At 39.1% G+C, this 15844-nt stretch overlaps 1 protein-coding gene across 6 annotated transcripts in view; it reads left to right on the forward strand.

The window, feature by feature from the left end:
* The window catches only part of Pfrx (6-phosphofructo-2-kinase/fructose-2,6-biphosphatase), an 83885-nt gene that overhangs the window by 46177 nt on the left and 21864 nt on the right, over nt 1–15844 (forward strand). For 5 of the 6 annotated variants that reach the window (XM_074170143.1, XM_074170144.1, XM_074170148.1 and 2 more), the window contains exon 2: nt 14008–14390. In XM_074170143.1, the coding sequence (XP_074026244.1) occupies nt 14008–14390 (383 nt within the window). Of the gene's footprint in view, nt 1–13859; nt 13954–14007; nt 14391–15844 lie in introns of those variants that run through there. The other variant, XM_074170146.1, reaches the window with a different exon arrangement.

The following is a 15844-nucleotide window of genomic DNA, read 5'->3' on the forward strand; positions in this document are numbered from 1 at the left end:
ATACATTCAATGAGTTCAACTCTTTTTAAAATAAATCGAATTGTTTTTAAGGTATAATTTACGTTCAGAACTTTCATAAAAAAAATACATTTTTGCTTTTCATGACAACCTGCTAATACGTGTCCATTTGATTTCGTAAAAAAGTAAGAATTATTTGTTTATTACGAGGAGATTTTTTTGGGGGACGGGGTTGGTTACCACCCTTACATTTTAGGTAAATTGAGTGGCACCTCCTTATGAAGGTTGCCTTTTGACGTGGATATTTTATGCTTCTGATAAAAAAGTGAATCATACTAAAAACTTACCCACACAACGAATACAACCTGCTGATTTCCTTGAATACTGATGACACAGAAAAATTTAAAAAACTGTTTTAGGGTTAATAAATCCCAATAATTGTTTTTAAAGCACACACAAAAAAAGTAACACCTAATAAGGGTAACTCACATAGGAATTTTAAAGTAAATGTTCAAAATGTGCGCCATTTTGCTCCATGCAACAATAAAGATTTTGTTCGAATTTTGCTCTTACATTATTCAACATCTCAGGAGTTATAGCTCGGCATTCATCAATAATTCTACGACGTAATTCATCCAAATTGGCTGGCTGTGTAGCATAAACTTCAAACTTTAAGTATCCCCACAAAAAGTAGTCCAGTGGTGTTAAATCTGGTGATCGTGCTGGCCATACAATTGGACCTCTTCTGCCAATCCATTGTCCTTCAGAATGATTATTCAAAAAATTTCGAACCTGCTGGGCATAATGGGGTGGTGCACCGTCTTGTTGAAAATGGATAAATTCATCTTGACATCTTGGATCCTGTTCAATTATTTCAACTATACGAGGTTGTATTGCCTCTTCAAGAAGTTGTAAACAAGAATCACCGGTTAAATTTCCATGAATGAAAAATGGAACCATTATAATATGATTGCCTAATATTCCGGCCCAGACATTCAACTTTTGGGGATGTTGGGTATGTATTTCTGCGTATTGTCTTGGGTTTTCATCCGACCAATAACGGCAATTGTGACGGTCCACGCAACCACTTAAATAAAATGAGCTTTTGTCCGAAAAACAGATGTTATAAAGCAGCTCGGGATTTTGCATTAATCTCTCACTCATGTCCTCACAAAACTCCTGTCTTCGGTCAAAATCATCCTCATTGAGTTCATGAACAAGTTTAATTTTGTAAGGATGGAATTTGTGGTTTTTAAGGATTCTCCATGCGCTCATATGGCTTATTCCGGCCATTGCTGATAAACCTCTGGTACTTAACCTGGGATTGGCGATGACTTGACCAATCACTCCAATCGCATTATCGTCATTCACTACCCTTCTCTGAACATTTCTTATTTAAAACCGAACCTGTCTCCCTGAATTTTGTGACCAAATCCAAAACGTGATTTCTGCTTAGGTGTTTACCAGGGTTTTGCTCGTTAAATAAAATTGATGTTCTGTTAGCATTTTGGTCGTTGCCAAAAAATAAAGCACTAATTGAAACCCTTTCAGCAGTAGTATAAGGCATTTTTAAACAAATAACAATACACGACCCGTTTAAACGAAACAATCGAACGATGTACTAATGAAAACTTTAAGAAAAGGAGTGGGTATTGATTTAAAAAAAGGATTTTATTTAACAAAGAACTGATAAGAAGAACTGCTCGAATTTTTTTTTATTTAGGCATACAAGTTACCGAGTGGTCTGTCTAATGTATTATTAACATGGCAATTTTAACTTCAAAGTATCTCGAAAACTAATCGTTACAAAAATTTTCTTTCAACAGAGATATAAAGGTATTCGAAAGACCTTTAAAACACGGTGCCACTCGACCTACTTTCCCTATCTAAATAAGGGTCGTCGGATGCACCCCTCCGAGGGGGTGCGTACTACAAAAAATCTGATTAGCTTAAAAGGTGTCCCCCTTTATTTAGAAATCGACGTGTCCGAGCTTTTTTTAAAAATCTCACTTTCTATATTCAAAAACGGCTCTGTTAAGTTTTCGTTGTTACACACTGTATAATATGAGGTAATAAGCTTGAGGTTAATTCAGAATATTACTGTAAAGGAAGATTTAATCTTCCTCTTTGAAGATGATCACTTGGTGATCGGAACACGTGTCGAGGTGTTAAAAATAACGATTTGGTGTTGGGAAAAAACTCCAGTAATATTCATTACTACACCAAAGGTTCCAAACAGTGCATCATAAGTTAATTCAGAAGATGCTCGAAATGGTTGCCTTGAACTTCTTGACATATGAACAGCCTATCTGATATTTCACGCCAAACATTTTCGAACACAGCAACGTAAATATCTCTACAAATATTATTTATTATTCTCTGCCGTATATACAGTGTGTTTCACTTCTTATGGAAACACCCCCGTATCTTCCGTAATATTCGAGGTAGAACGATGAAACTCTCAGGACTGATGGAAATGCTCAAAATGCACCTACCACCTGAATGGGGTTGGCCAAAGTAATATACACTGTCCGCCACTCGCGTTGGAACACCCCATTTTTACGATAAAACATATTAGGGGTCAAAATAAGCCCAAAATTCCTTCAGATTCGTGATCAGGACTACCAACTTACTACGAATACACTTTTTTCCTGAAAAAATTTCAGTCCTGAAAAATCCGAACTTGTCTCACTTCTCATGGAAACACCCCCGTATCTTCCGTAATAATTGAAGTAGATTTTTTTTTGGTTTTGACACCAAAACATGAACGAAATTGTTTAAGAGAAACTCGACTTTTGTTTTCACATAAATTATTTATTTTTTATTTTGTTGTCAGGAAAGTTATTCCTTTTCAATAAGAGAGAAAATGGTAATTTTGTAAGAGGAACGGAAACATGTAATCAGTGAGGTTTTAGGATGGTTAATGTTAGTTCATATTCTCATTTTCCCATTATTTAAAAAAAAACAAGGATATTTTGTGGCGAAAAATGTTATGTAGTTCAAAATTCTTTCGAAGTACTACTTTCAAAATCACATTTTCCAATAACGGCTCTGTTAAGTTTTCGTTGTTACACACTGTATATTGTTTTGAGCAAATGGTTTTTCTCAGTTTTGGTGGGTGGAAAAATTCAATCAGTTTCATAATTCGCCAGAGGTGTCAATTAATTGCGAATGCAAAACAATAAATCTCTCGCGTCACGAGTAAATATTGCTATCTATCACGTTTTGTAGGTCGAAACAAAGAACAAGCACACTTTCCTTGCGTGATTGTTTCATTAACCAAACTGCGTCGTAGATAAGTAGTCCATTGAAAAATTACATTTAGGGTTGCGTTTTTCAGAGGAGGCAATTTTATTTTTTTGATGTCTGGGGTGGGTTGGTATAAGCTTAAGTTCAAGTTCTCCGGCCGCAATCTTGGAAAAAGAGAAGCAAACGGTTTTCGGGCTGTATCTCGTAAACCAGCAACCCTACAGAAAATTTTATGAGATATCATTTGTAGCAAATTAACTTTTCTACAGCTTTATTCCTATTACTTTCTATCGTAAAATAGAAAATAAACCAAAATTGCTGAGAATTTTCGAACAAATTTTCTTTTCGGTGTTATATCTTTTTTCTGGTCATTTTAAAATGAAATGAAATCAGAGCAATCTTTTAGTGGGTTTATTGACGAATAATTTCCACTGCAGATGTATTTGATTCCATTAATAAATCTGGGATTTACAGCGCTCCGAAGTTGACCGGGTTTTCTATTCTACAGGATCTTTCACGACGAGCGTTCGTTAGGAATATATGGAGAACGATTCAAAATAAAAACTTGAAATTTTGTGGTAGTGGGTTTTACAAAATGGCCTTCTCAACTAAAATATTTTCAACTTCCGGTCTCTTTCAGTTATACCGGAAGTTGAGGGCAACTTCCTTATTTCAAATGGAACACCCTGTATTTTATTACATTTTTGAATTTCTCAGCACATGTTAGGCCCACTTTGCATAACAATGACTATACCCAAATTTGTTAGTTTTAGAGATACCTATTAATTTTTTTCTGAAAACTTTTGACAGTTACAGCACCACTCCGAAAAAAACATAACTCATAGACAGTAACAGTTGAAAATGTGAAATTTCACAGAATCACACCTTAAGCATCAAGTCATGAACAGGTCCATCGAATTTTCGAAAATAATTTACAGGGTGGTTGAAATTTCCACCTAAAACATAACATCGAGAAAACTGATGAAACACGATTTTTTTCAAATGGAAACCATACACTATTCAATTATTTTTAGATACTACGAAAAAAAAAAGATATCAAATTCATGAAGAATGTCCTTGTACCTAAAATACACCCCTGGCAAGATATATCCGATTTTGGGAAATATTTGAAATGTAAATCATTCAAAGCAATACCAAACCAAGAAAGCTTTGAAAACGAATGAAGTTACAACAAATATGTCAAAATTTGTTGCGATATAATTGACGTGTATTTCGTAGTTTTCTATTTGTGTGCAAAATGTCTCTTTTGGGGTATTCTAATGAAGATTTCCTGAATTTAATAATCATTTATGGTGAGTGCAATAAGAAAATGGACAGAACTTGTCGTGTTTTTGCAGAAAGATTTCCAAATCTACACAGACCCAATAAAAATATTCTGAGAAGACTTCTAAGAAACTGCCGTGATTTCGAATCTTTTTCGTCTGTCATCAACAAAAAAAAACTACTCGTAAATAATGAGGACATCGAAATTGTAGTTTTGGCCTACTTCACAGCCTATCCAGAAAATTCGTTAAAAGACGCAGAAAAGTCACTTTGAATTTCATGTTCGTCAATAAACCGGATTTTAATCAAATATAAGTGGCGTCCCTTCAAATATCACCAGGTTCAAAATCTGAAACCTCACGACTTACCTTAGATTAGATTAGATTAATATGGGGCTTCTGTGCTGAACACTGCGACCTTTGCAGGTCTGTTGTGTGTGCCCTCATGTATGCTACACTTCCTTGTCTAGGCCCGTCCTTGTAACTAGACTCCATAGGCCAGACCTCAAGTTTACCATATATTGAGAGGGTTGTGGTTTTTCCTTTCCTAATGTTGCAAACCTTATCCTTGACAGACCTTCGCAATAGCATAGTATGTGTAAGGAGGTTTCCTCATCCTCTTGGCAAAGCCTGCATAGGGCTGTGTCTGCCAGTCCGATGTTGTTCATGTGTTTGTTGAGTCTACAGTGTCCCGTCAATAGCCCGACCAGAACTCTAGTTGATCGCCTATTCAGACTTAGTAGGTACTCCGTGAATTTTGACGATGACTCTTTAATGAAGTATTTGGCCTGTCTCATACCCGGCGCCTTATTCCACCATTTTTGAGATTGTTTTTCCTTCCAGTTGCTGTTACAAGTTTTTCGCAGCGCTTTTGCTGTACCACAAAAGGGTTCTCGGCCAATGGGGGAGCATCGTGCTCCTCGTGCTAGTGAATCAGCCTCTTCGTTGCCCTTGTATCCTGTGCGGCCTGGTACCCAGGCTAATGACGGTCTGTTTTGCCTATCTAGTTCTTGTAGCTTTTCTAGGCAGTTCCAGACCAGTTTGGAATTGACCTGCATGGAGCTAATTGCTTTTATAGCTGCTTGGCTATCAGAGTATATTGCAATAGTCTTTCCCTTAAACTCTTGCCTCAGAAACTCTTCTGATAATACCTCATATCTTATGTATCTATCTACCAGTCTTTCCAGTTTTTTGAGCAGGAAAGACACTAGACTAATTGGTCGGTATGCTTGGGCGTCATATCGTTTACCTTCCCTATCTTGGGTATGTAAATGACTCTGCCTTTTTGCCACTCATTCGGTATGTATCTCATTATATTACATAAGTTTGGAATCAGTGATTCCTGTCCCTTTTGAAGTAAGATGGGATATATTCCGTCCTCTCCTGGAGATTTATATGGCTGGAATTTACTTATAGCCCACCTAATGCTATTTGGCCTTGTTATCTTAGTAGATAGTCTCCAGTCCGAGGCATTCGGCCTATTCGGCTTGCTTTGCGAACAGTGCACTGCCACTGGGCCTTTTAGAATTGTTGCGGCCGGAAAGTGTGCCTTGATGAGCATTTCTGTGCTTTCCCCAAATGTTGTTGTGTGATATTATCGCCCATTTTTAGGAACCCTACCTGGTTTATAGTACCCTCCTTAGCTAGCACTTTGTGGGTTCTCGAACAAGTGGGGGTATCCATTACCTCTTCACAAAATTTCTTCCACGATTGCCTCTTAGCCTTTCTAATTTCTTTATTATACTGTGTGAGTGTAGCCTTGTATTCCGCCCAGTCTTGGTTGATTTTAGCTTTGTTAAATAGCCTCCGCACTTCCCTTCTGAGGATTTCTAAGTGTTTGTTCCACCAGACTGTTTTGTTAAACTGTTGCCTTATTTTCTCTGGACAGTTCGCCTCGTAAGCTGCAATTATTGCCTTGCTTACTTTTTTCCCTGCCCTTTCAAGGCTTTTATCGTTCCCTTCGAGAGCCTCTCCAGTTTGTCTCTCTAGGGTTTCGATAAGTGATTGATGTTCGAGGGGGGTGACTAGGTCAAACCTAATCTGTCTATAGTCGGAGCATGAAGGCTCCTCTGACACATGTCAATTGTCTATATCAGTGGTCGCCAACCTCTTCAATGTGTTGAGCTACTGTGTTAATTTTGGAATAAACACCAAGCTACCCACACGGAAGCCACGTAACGCAACGTAAATGAAATAATCTACAGTTAATTTGTAATGTATTTATTTTACTATTTAACTGGCAATACATAATACATAGGTACTAATAATAAATTAATAACAAAATAACTAATATTACTAGTACATACTTGTTCATAGGTACATTCCTACCTATCAAACGAAGGTGTTTGAAAAATAAACACAAACTTTTATCCAGCCACAACGGCATGTCACGTATGATTTAAAAATAGTTAATAATAACAACAAAAAAGTAACGCACTCTCATGAACATAAACATTGAAAAATAAAAAAGCACGTTCAATGAGAAGGCTGACACTCAGACTCATCGATAATTTTTTTAATGTTTGCAGTATAATTTGATGCAGCCATTCGAATACAATTATCCAAATGTGCATCTGTAAATCGATTGCGATATTTGTTCTTAATAAACTTCATATTGGAAAAAGAAGATTCACACAAATAGGTTGAACTGAATAATGCTTTCACTTTCAAGGCAACACGGCATAGAACTGAATATTTGTCTTTACTTACAATAGGCCAGATACATTCAGTACTTGAGACTAACAATTTTAAGGCTAAATAATTTTGAAACTCGATGACTTCCATTTCTGTTGCAGCGATGTCTTCGCCAATGTTCTGCATAACACAAGTTGCAAACTGTTGGATATCAATTTCCATAAAGCCATTTCATTGAAATCCTTAAAACGATTTTTGAAGTTATTCTTCAGGGTAGAAATTATTTCTACATGATATTTGTTGTCATAGGGTTCTAATGGATTTTGAGATATTTTTTCTGAAAGAATAGGAAAATGCTTGGCATCGCTGTTAATTAGGTTTTGTTCCCAAAACTCCAGCTTTTTGATAAATGCTTTTATATCAGAAATCATTTCCGCTAGTTCTTTATCTCTCCCCTGAAGCTGCAAATTAAGTTCGTTTAATTTCTCTTCAATGTCCACGAGAAAACCAAAATCTCTAAGCCAGAGCCGGAGTCGGTTCATCGCGTTGTTTGAAAAATTGAACTATGCCAGATAGGACATCATTAAAACGTTTCAGCACCCGTCCTCTACTTAATCATCGGACTTCAGAGTGAAGGAGTAGGTCCCCGTATTGACAGTCAACTTCATCGGCCAAGGTTCCGAATAATCTTCTTTGTGACGCTTGAGCTCTAATCTTGTTCACAATTTTTACCAACAGTTTCATAACGTTGTTTAGTTTCAGGAAATTTCCACATAATGCTTGCTGAAGGATAATGCAGTGGTAACAGAGAAATTGCGGAAAAGTTTCATCTTTACGACATAACGCCACCAGACCCTTATCACAACCCACCATAGCTGGAGCGCCATCGGTTGTCAAGCCTACCATTTTCGATATTGGAATTTTCTCGAAAGAAATAATATTTTTTAAATGAGAAAACAACTCATGTCCAGTAGTGTGTCCTTTCAGTGGAATGAACTTCAAAAGATCTTCTTTAATCGTAAAATCACTAAACACAGCCATCTGAGCAGTGTCAACGACATCTGTTGATTCATCCAGTTGAAGTGAAAAATAAACACAGTTATATAAGTCAGTTCTTAACTGTAAAAAAATATCATTGCTCATTACTTCTACACGTCTCATCACTGTGTTAGCAGAAAGTTGCATAGATTTTATAGCTGAAACTATCTCGTCTTTATTTCTAAAGTTGGCAAATAACGAATCAGCAGCTTCTAAAAACGCCTGTTTTATCATTTCCCCATCTTCATAAGGTTTCTTTTTTTGTGCAATTATCTGAGACACACGGTACGATGTTTCAGTTGCAGCCTTATTTTTGTCGACTGTTCTTAAAAATATTGATTGTTGTCCAATTAACTACTTTTTTAACTGTTTCAGTTTCTCCTTTCTGGCGGCAAAATGTAGTGGGAATGATTTTTCAAAATTAGAATGTACAGTTTTATGATGTCTCTCAATATTTCCTTTTTTAGCAACGAAGACCGAAGTATTACATAACAAACACACATTTTTATCTTTAACTTCTGTAAAAAAGTATTGTTCTTCCCATTCCGAATGAAAGTGGTATGTCTTTACCTTCTTACAACTGCTTGCCATAATATTATTTTTGTTGTTCTCTACTAACCCAACCGCTGGACGTTGTCGCCGCGCCGTGCGTATTTATCCTGTTCAAAGCAATCCAGATCGTTCTCGAACACGAACGCGCTGGTCCGGCTGGTCGGTTCTAGCCGATTCTAGCTTGATGGCGTTAGCGGCAGATCGCTCACCGCAACGTTGCCGCTGTTTATGTTTAATATAATGACAATTAGATTTTTTTGTGGAATTTTCGGAAGCTTCTCTGATTTTTGCAGTTTGTATTTTTTAAATTAAAATCGTTGTGAGAGCTACCAGAATTGCCTCCGCGAGCTACCGGTAGCTCGCGATCGACAGGTTGGCGACCACTGGTCTATATTGTCACATGCATTTTCCGAAGAAAGTGTGATATCTAGTACCTCTTTCCTCGCTGCGGTAACAAATGCTGGTTTGTTACCTACGTTGGCTATTAATAGGCCTTTTTGTTAGTATGGAATCTAATAATGACTCACCTCTTGTGTTGATGTCCGTGCTTCCCCATAATATATGGTGTGCATTTGCCTCGCATCCTATGATGAGTTGGAGGTTTTCCCTGGCCGCGTATGCGATTACTTCGCCTAATTGCGGTGGTGTACAGAGCTTCTCGCCTGGAAGATATGCTGAGCTTACTAACCAAGCTTCTAGTGCCTTCCTCTGTTGGCGTGGTCAGGATAGCTGTAACAATATCAGCGGTGCAGAGCACCGGGATTAGTGTGCAGTTTACCCTATTACTATATACGATACAAGCGCGAGGTTTTTTGCACCTTCTTTGTATAGTAACTTGTTGTAGTTGGTTTTTAAGCCTGAAACCCTGCGTTCATGTACCCAGGGTTCTTGCAGAAGGGCCACGTCCAGTCCGTCCTTGTCGAATCTCCTACAAACAACAACGCTTGCCGCCTTGGCATGGTGGAGGTTCACCTGCAGAACCCTGACCCTGGTTGTGCTTAGTTCTGTGAACTGAGCTGCTCCTCTGCCTTCTCCGAGGCTTCTCCCATCTCCATGGGAATACCCGTCTCATGTGCTGCTTGCCTCTTGAGAGGGCTCGTTCCTGTTGGGTCTACTATTTCTTCCTCGTGGATCTCTGCGATCCCCGGGGAAGGTTCTTTGACCTCTTCCCGGTTTGTGCCTTGTTTTGGGCTGCGTTTCCCCTTAACACGGAACTTTATTCTTCCTAGGTTGTAATAGGGAGACATCACGACTTTTTGTAGCTCCTCAAAGGATTCACTGTCCATCGAGAACGCCCAAGTTTGGCCATTGTCCGATGGAGTTTTACACCACACCCTCCACAGATCAGTGTTGAGCCCGTGGTTTGCGACTTTTAGCCTTCGCAGAATTTTTTCCGCTTCCGGCCTTTGTCCTCTATCGTCCGGGATGTAGGTGGTGCAGCCGATTGCTTCTGGAATATCCTCCCCTTCCATTACCTTCAGGGTTGCCCTTTCCCATGGCTTTATGGTGGGTATGGCATCTCTGAGCCAGTCTGCACTTGTGCGATCTGCGCACGTCATAACCAGGTATGTGTGCATTTTGCAAAACGCACTTGAGGTCCCTCAGGTGGGATTTCGTCGTGGGCTTCAGAAATTGAGTCCTGGACTTTTGCTAGCCTCTCCGAACTCATTTTATTCTTTGGATACCTCGCATCTGCCACAGCTACCTTAACTGAGGTAAGGGCATCTTTGCCCTTGGTTTCTTCCTCAGCTGGCTTTGTTGTGGCGGTGTGTTGCTGCTGGAGCGAGGGCGTTTAGTAGATATGCTTGTTTCAGCCTCTTCCATGCTTTTCCCAGCCGCTTTCGTGCCTTTCTTAGCACCTTTTCATGCCCTCTTTCTGGTAACCGGCCTTGTGGTCTTTTTCGGTTGCTGACTTTTCAGAAAGTTTTCTTTTATGACGAGCCTCTTAGCGAATCCACTGATAAAACAAGAGATTGTTGATTTACTCACCATTTGTGTGTCTCAAAATTATTTCCAGTTTGACGGAGAATTCTTTTCATGCAATGAAGGACTAATAATGGGGAATCCTTTGAGTCCCTTACTGGCGGAAATTTTCATGGATAACATAGAGTATAAAATCCATAATAATCAGTTAGCCAACAATTTTTTGTACTGGTACAGATACGTAGATGATATCTTAGTATGTTTTACTGGTACAGATAGGCAATTAGGCAAGTTCATTGAATATGCCAATTCCATCCACCCGTCAATAAAATTCACCACTGAGAGGGAGGTAAATAATTCAATAAATTACCTGGACTTAACCATTACGAAAAATAACAATAAACATGAGTTTGCAATTTTCCACAAACCATCGTACACGGACATTATCATACATAATTCCTCCACACACCCGTACCAGCATAAAGTTGCTGCATTCAATAGTATGATTCACAGATTATTGAATATTCCACTATCTGATAGGGATTTCCAGAAAGAGCTGAATTTGATCAAACAAATCGCGATTAATAACGGTTATAAGGTAGATATTGTAAACTCCATTCTTTCCAAAAAACGACAAAAGCAAGCCATGGATCTGGTCTACCCATATTCAAGATGCGATAACGTGAGTTATAAGACATTGACATATGTGGGGGAACCAAACAGGAATATTGCCCGTTTTTTGAAGAAAGAAGGCGTAAACGTAGCTTATAGAACGAATAATAACCTAAGTAAATTTATTAAAAACAATAAGGACAAAACCTTGGTGTCGGATAGATCAGGAGTATATAAGCTGACTTGTGGCTCCTGTCCAAAAATCTATATTGGGCAAACAGGAAGAACATTTTTCCAACGAATTAAAGAACATAGGAGTAGTTTTGTAAATAGAAAGACCAATTCCACATTTGCAAACCATCTTTTAGCAGAAGGACACGAGTTCAATCATGAGTACGAGGTGTTACATTTAGAAGAGAAGAGTTTGAAACTTAATCATCTAGAATGTTTAGAAATCAATAGATTCAGGAATTCGGGTAATTTACTGAATGATCAATTAGAACTCAATAACTCTCCGTTACTGAATATATTTTTTCAAATGTGAAAATGGAACATAAGTGCAGGTAATTTAATTCGTTAAAAACTCAGGTAAAATATCAGCTACTTAAAATTCAGGTACTTCGTTTACAGGTAATTTGATTTCAGGTACTCCATAAACTATATATATATTTAGTATTGAATGTGTAGAATTAGTTGAAAGACACGCCAGATGAAGCCATTGTATGGCGAAACACGTGTTGCGTTTTTGTAAAACAATTTAGTGAAAATCTCACAATAAAGTGTTTTTGGAATACGTCTCTTAGCGACTATGTAGTCCACTTTCTAAGTGTTTTTTGAGCCTCATTTTCGAAGCTCCGCCTAGATGAGCAGTTTTCACTTCTTCATCCGGGAGGATACAAGAACCTTGTGTTTAGGTGCTTGCTTTGGGGCCTTAGCGCCAAGCCCTTTTGGCTTCTGTGTGTGTTTGGGGGTGATCGCCTCTGTTTCTTTTTTTTAACTTTTTTTGAATCCAAATGAATCCCACGAGTAGTTAGGGAAACTTAGTCCGCCGTGACAGAGCTCCGCATGCCGCAGTAAGGTCTTGATACTCTGAGATGCGACCTGGTGTCTCAGAGGTACCGTTTTTCGATAGCTTACCCTGCTGCTATTCAGTCCTCAGCACGGTAACTCACACCTTGACTTGGGGGATTTTGTCAACTTGCCTTCTTTAGATCCGTTGTGTTCGGTTCACAGCCCCTCTCTCTGCCAGAGCATTAAGAGTACACTGCTATGCAGGGCCACCTCGTGCAGGTTGCTATTATTCATAGCGCCCAACGGTCTTGGGATAAGCGTCCTCGAGATGCTGGTCTGACCTCCTCGGCTATTCCCCTGGAGTCAGTGACCTAGTGCCTGACTCCTCGACCCAACGACTCACCTTACAGGAGGACCCTGAGTTCATGAAGAACGTGACCCGAAATTCGCCACGTTGTGGTCTACAAAAGACTGAGTTCTTGTGAGCGACGCGGCGATGTTTTCGGCAGACCTTGCTTTTCGTCGACGTACGGGTACCTGTATCTGTAAAGTAGGGAGGGTGAGTGTAGACCCACAGCACTTAGACATCCTCCCGAGGAGTTGTCCTTCTAGTTCATCGTCCATCATGTCCTTTCCAGGAAGGTAGACAGGTCACTAGGAGACATCTTCTTTATATTGGCAGAGGCCTATGCCAAGACTCGCCAAACACACACTCTCTTTGGCAACCTTGAGGTGTCTCACGATGGCCTCCGCGAAGGTTTTAGAAGGTGCAGCGATATTACTGTCGTTGCGCGACTTGTTCATCCTTTTCGGGGTTCCCTCCGTGAAGGTGCACAAGTTAGGGAACTTTCCTGTAGGGGCAGCCGGTTCCGCCTTTATTCAAGGCGGAGCTTTTGGCGCCCGCCGCAGGAAGTGCCCTTGCTGTTGGAGGTAGAGTGGGGGAGGAGGAGGGTGTATTTATAGTTGCTGCCACTCCTGCATATTTCGCTCCCTTTCTCCTTTTGGCCTCGGCGCCGCAAATGCGCTTACGCCTTGGCCTTTGTATTACATCACGAGGTGATCTGCGATGTCCAGACTTATTTCAAGCGGTAGATTGGGGTGGACATTTCTGTTCATCCCCAGCCACCGCTTTAGATTGAGGTGAGCACTTCTGTCCAGCCTCGGGATTAGTTTTTGTTTTTGTTGTTTCTGTGTTTGTGTTTGTTTCATTTATGTGTGTTCCCACGAGTAGCAAGGAAAGAGTTGGCAGAGCTCCGCATTACTAGAGGTAGGCTGATTACAATGAGGTTTCGCCCAGTTCCCCAATAGGATCGTTCGTGACCGCCTGCGGCCATTCAGCTGTCGGCACGATTCCTTACACCTTAGCTTGGGTAGGCTGGTCCTCGGTGACATGTTTTGCAAAGGCTTTTGGGGAGTTTTAGTCCCCCTCACCCTACTTATTTCTGCCACTGACCAGGAATCCTCCCGTTAGGACATTTATGGCGACCGTACGTTTCCCGAACATAACACTCATTTTCATTAAACAATTTTATTATTTGCACGGGTTGTTGAATGATATTTGCGTCCATGGTGATTTGGTAAAACAGACTGAATAAATGACAATCAATTTGACAAATGTATTTTCAACAAGATGACGGTTATCAATTGTCAAAAGGTCCTGAAGTTCCTTTTGAAAGACCCTATATAAATCAACGTAACTATCACCCTTATTGTCTTCAGTGTATTGAGATTTTTTTGTTCTTTTCAGGGGAAAGAGCTAATTACGTCAACACTCCGCATGTTATTGCTATGGTCGGATTGCCAGCCAGAGGAAAAACTTACATTTCCAAGAAGCTTTCCAGATATTTGAATTGGATAGGAATAAACACCAAAGTGTTCAATTTAGGAGAGTACAGAAGACATGCCACAAGTGCATATAAGAATCATGACTTCTTCCGGCCGGATAACACCGAAGCCATGGCTATCAGAACTCAGTGCGCTTTGGAAGCCCTGAAAGATGTCTGTAAATGGTTGGAAAACGGAGGAGAAGTTGCTGTTTTCGACGCTACCAATTCCACTCCAGAGAGAAGAAAAATAATCCAAGACTTTGTTGTCAACAAAATGGGATTCAAGCTTTTTTTTGTCGAGTCGGTATGTTCACTTTTATTGGAAGTATAATATCATTCAAAAATTCACACTTCAGAATCCATCTTGAAATAATTCGCATAATTTACTTCTACTACTACTTCTTGCTGGATAAAAGCTGTTTTCGCGAAAAACCACTTCAGTTCTCAACAGACACGTGAAATCTATCAGGAAATCTACTTTGTGCTCTAATAACTAGGTTGAATATAAGAATACCTCAACTATAATACGAAACAATCTTCATCAAGAGGTATTTGATTAACTCCAGAGGTAGATTTATTTCTAAACATTTTGCATGTTTCAATAATACAGGGTGTCAATTTGAAAACTCTCACTCTTGATATCTTCTTTTCAGTGAACAATATGAGGAATATAAAAACCAGGTCAATTATATTGTGAAGGGGGACACTTCAAGGACCATTTGTAGCCCTCATTGTTTAACCCCCTATTATAAGGGTAGATGTTACCCTTATAAATTTAAATGGGAAGGGGGATCAAGTGGCACTTCATTTTGATTGGCGTTTAATTCTGCTTCCAATGGTACCTTAACTCACCATTTTTTGATGAGCATTTTCCGAAAAATTGTTTTCTGAACTTACATGTGTGATTACAATTGCCCTGATCTAAGGTGCTGATCCTGAATTTTTTAAAACTTCTGTAGTGATTCCGCTCTTCAAAGGTGGTGCCAGGGATGATCCAATAAACTACAGACCTATATCACTTGTTCCGACCTTATCCAAAATTATTGAAAAAATCATAAAAAGGCGGCTAATTTACTGTCTCTATAATAATAATATATTGAGTCCACAGCAGTATGGGTTTGAAAACAACAAAAATACAAGTGATGCAATTTTTAACTTTCTGCGTAAGATTTATAGTGATATGAATTCTGGTGCCTATTCAGCAGCTGTATTCTATGATTTTTCCAATGAATTTGACCTCGTTGATCACGGAATCTTACTGCGGAAGCTGAAACATTATGGTTTTGGGCACAGAAGCATTAGATGGTTTGAATCGTACTTATTGCATCGAAAGCAAATTGTAAGACTCTCAACCGACTCAAATGTGGGAGAAATCAAAGCAGGTGTCCCTCAAGGTTCCATCCTAGGACCCATCTTGTTTCTATTGTATATTAATTATATAACACAACTGGATCTAGCTGCTAGCATTACATTATTTGCAGACGACACAACGTTGCTGTGGCAGGGAAAAGATCCTACAAAACTAGCTCAAGATGCCACTGTAGACATGGAAAAAATTAAGAGCTGGTGCGACTCAAATAAGCTTTCTTTATACTAAAACCAATAATGATTGAGAGTAGAAGTAAGCCCAGTTGACAGCAAATCGGGGGCGTGCTTATTAATTTTTGAGAGGATTGAGAATGAAAGAAAAATTCTTAGTACAATTAGTTAAAATATTAATAAACATTTTTTATTTATTTCATTAAAACTTTGCAATAT

The sequence above is a fragment of the Leptinotarsa decemlineata genome, unplaced genomic scaffold (genome assembly GCF_025532065.1).
Source record: "Leptinotarsa decemlineata unplaced genomic scaffold, Ldec_3_MD MMD2_P_RNA_scaffold_7, whole genome shotgun sequence".
Lineage (NCBI taxonomy): Eukaryota > Metazoa > Arthropoda > Insecta > Coleoptera > Chrysomelidae > Leptinotarsa > Leptinotarsa decemlineata.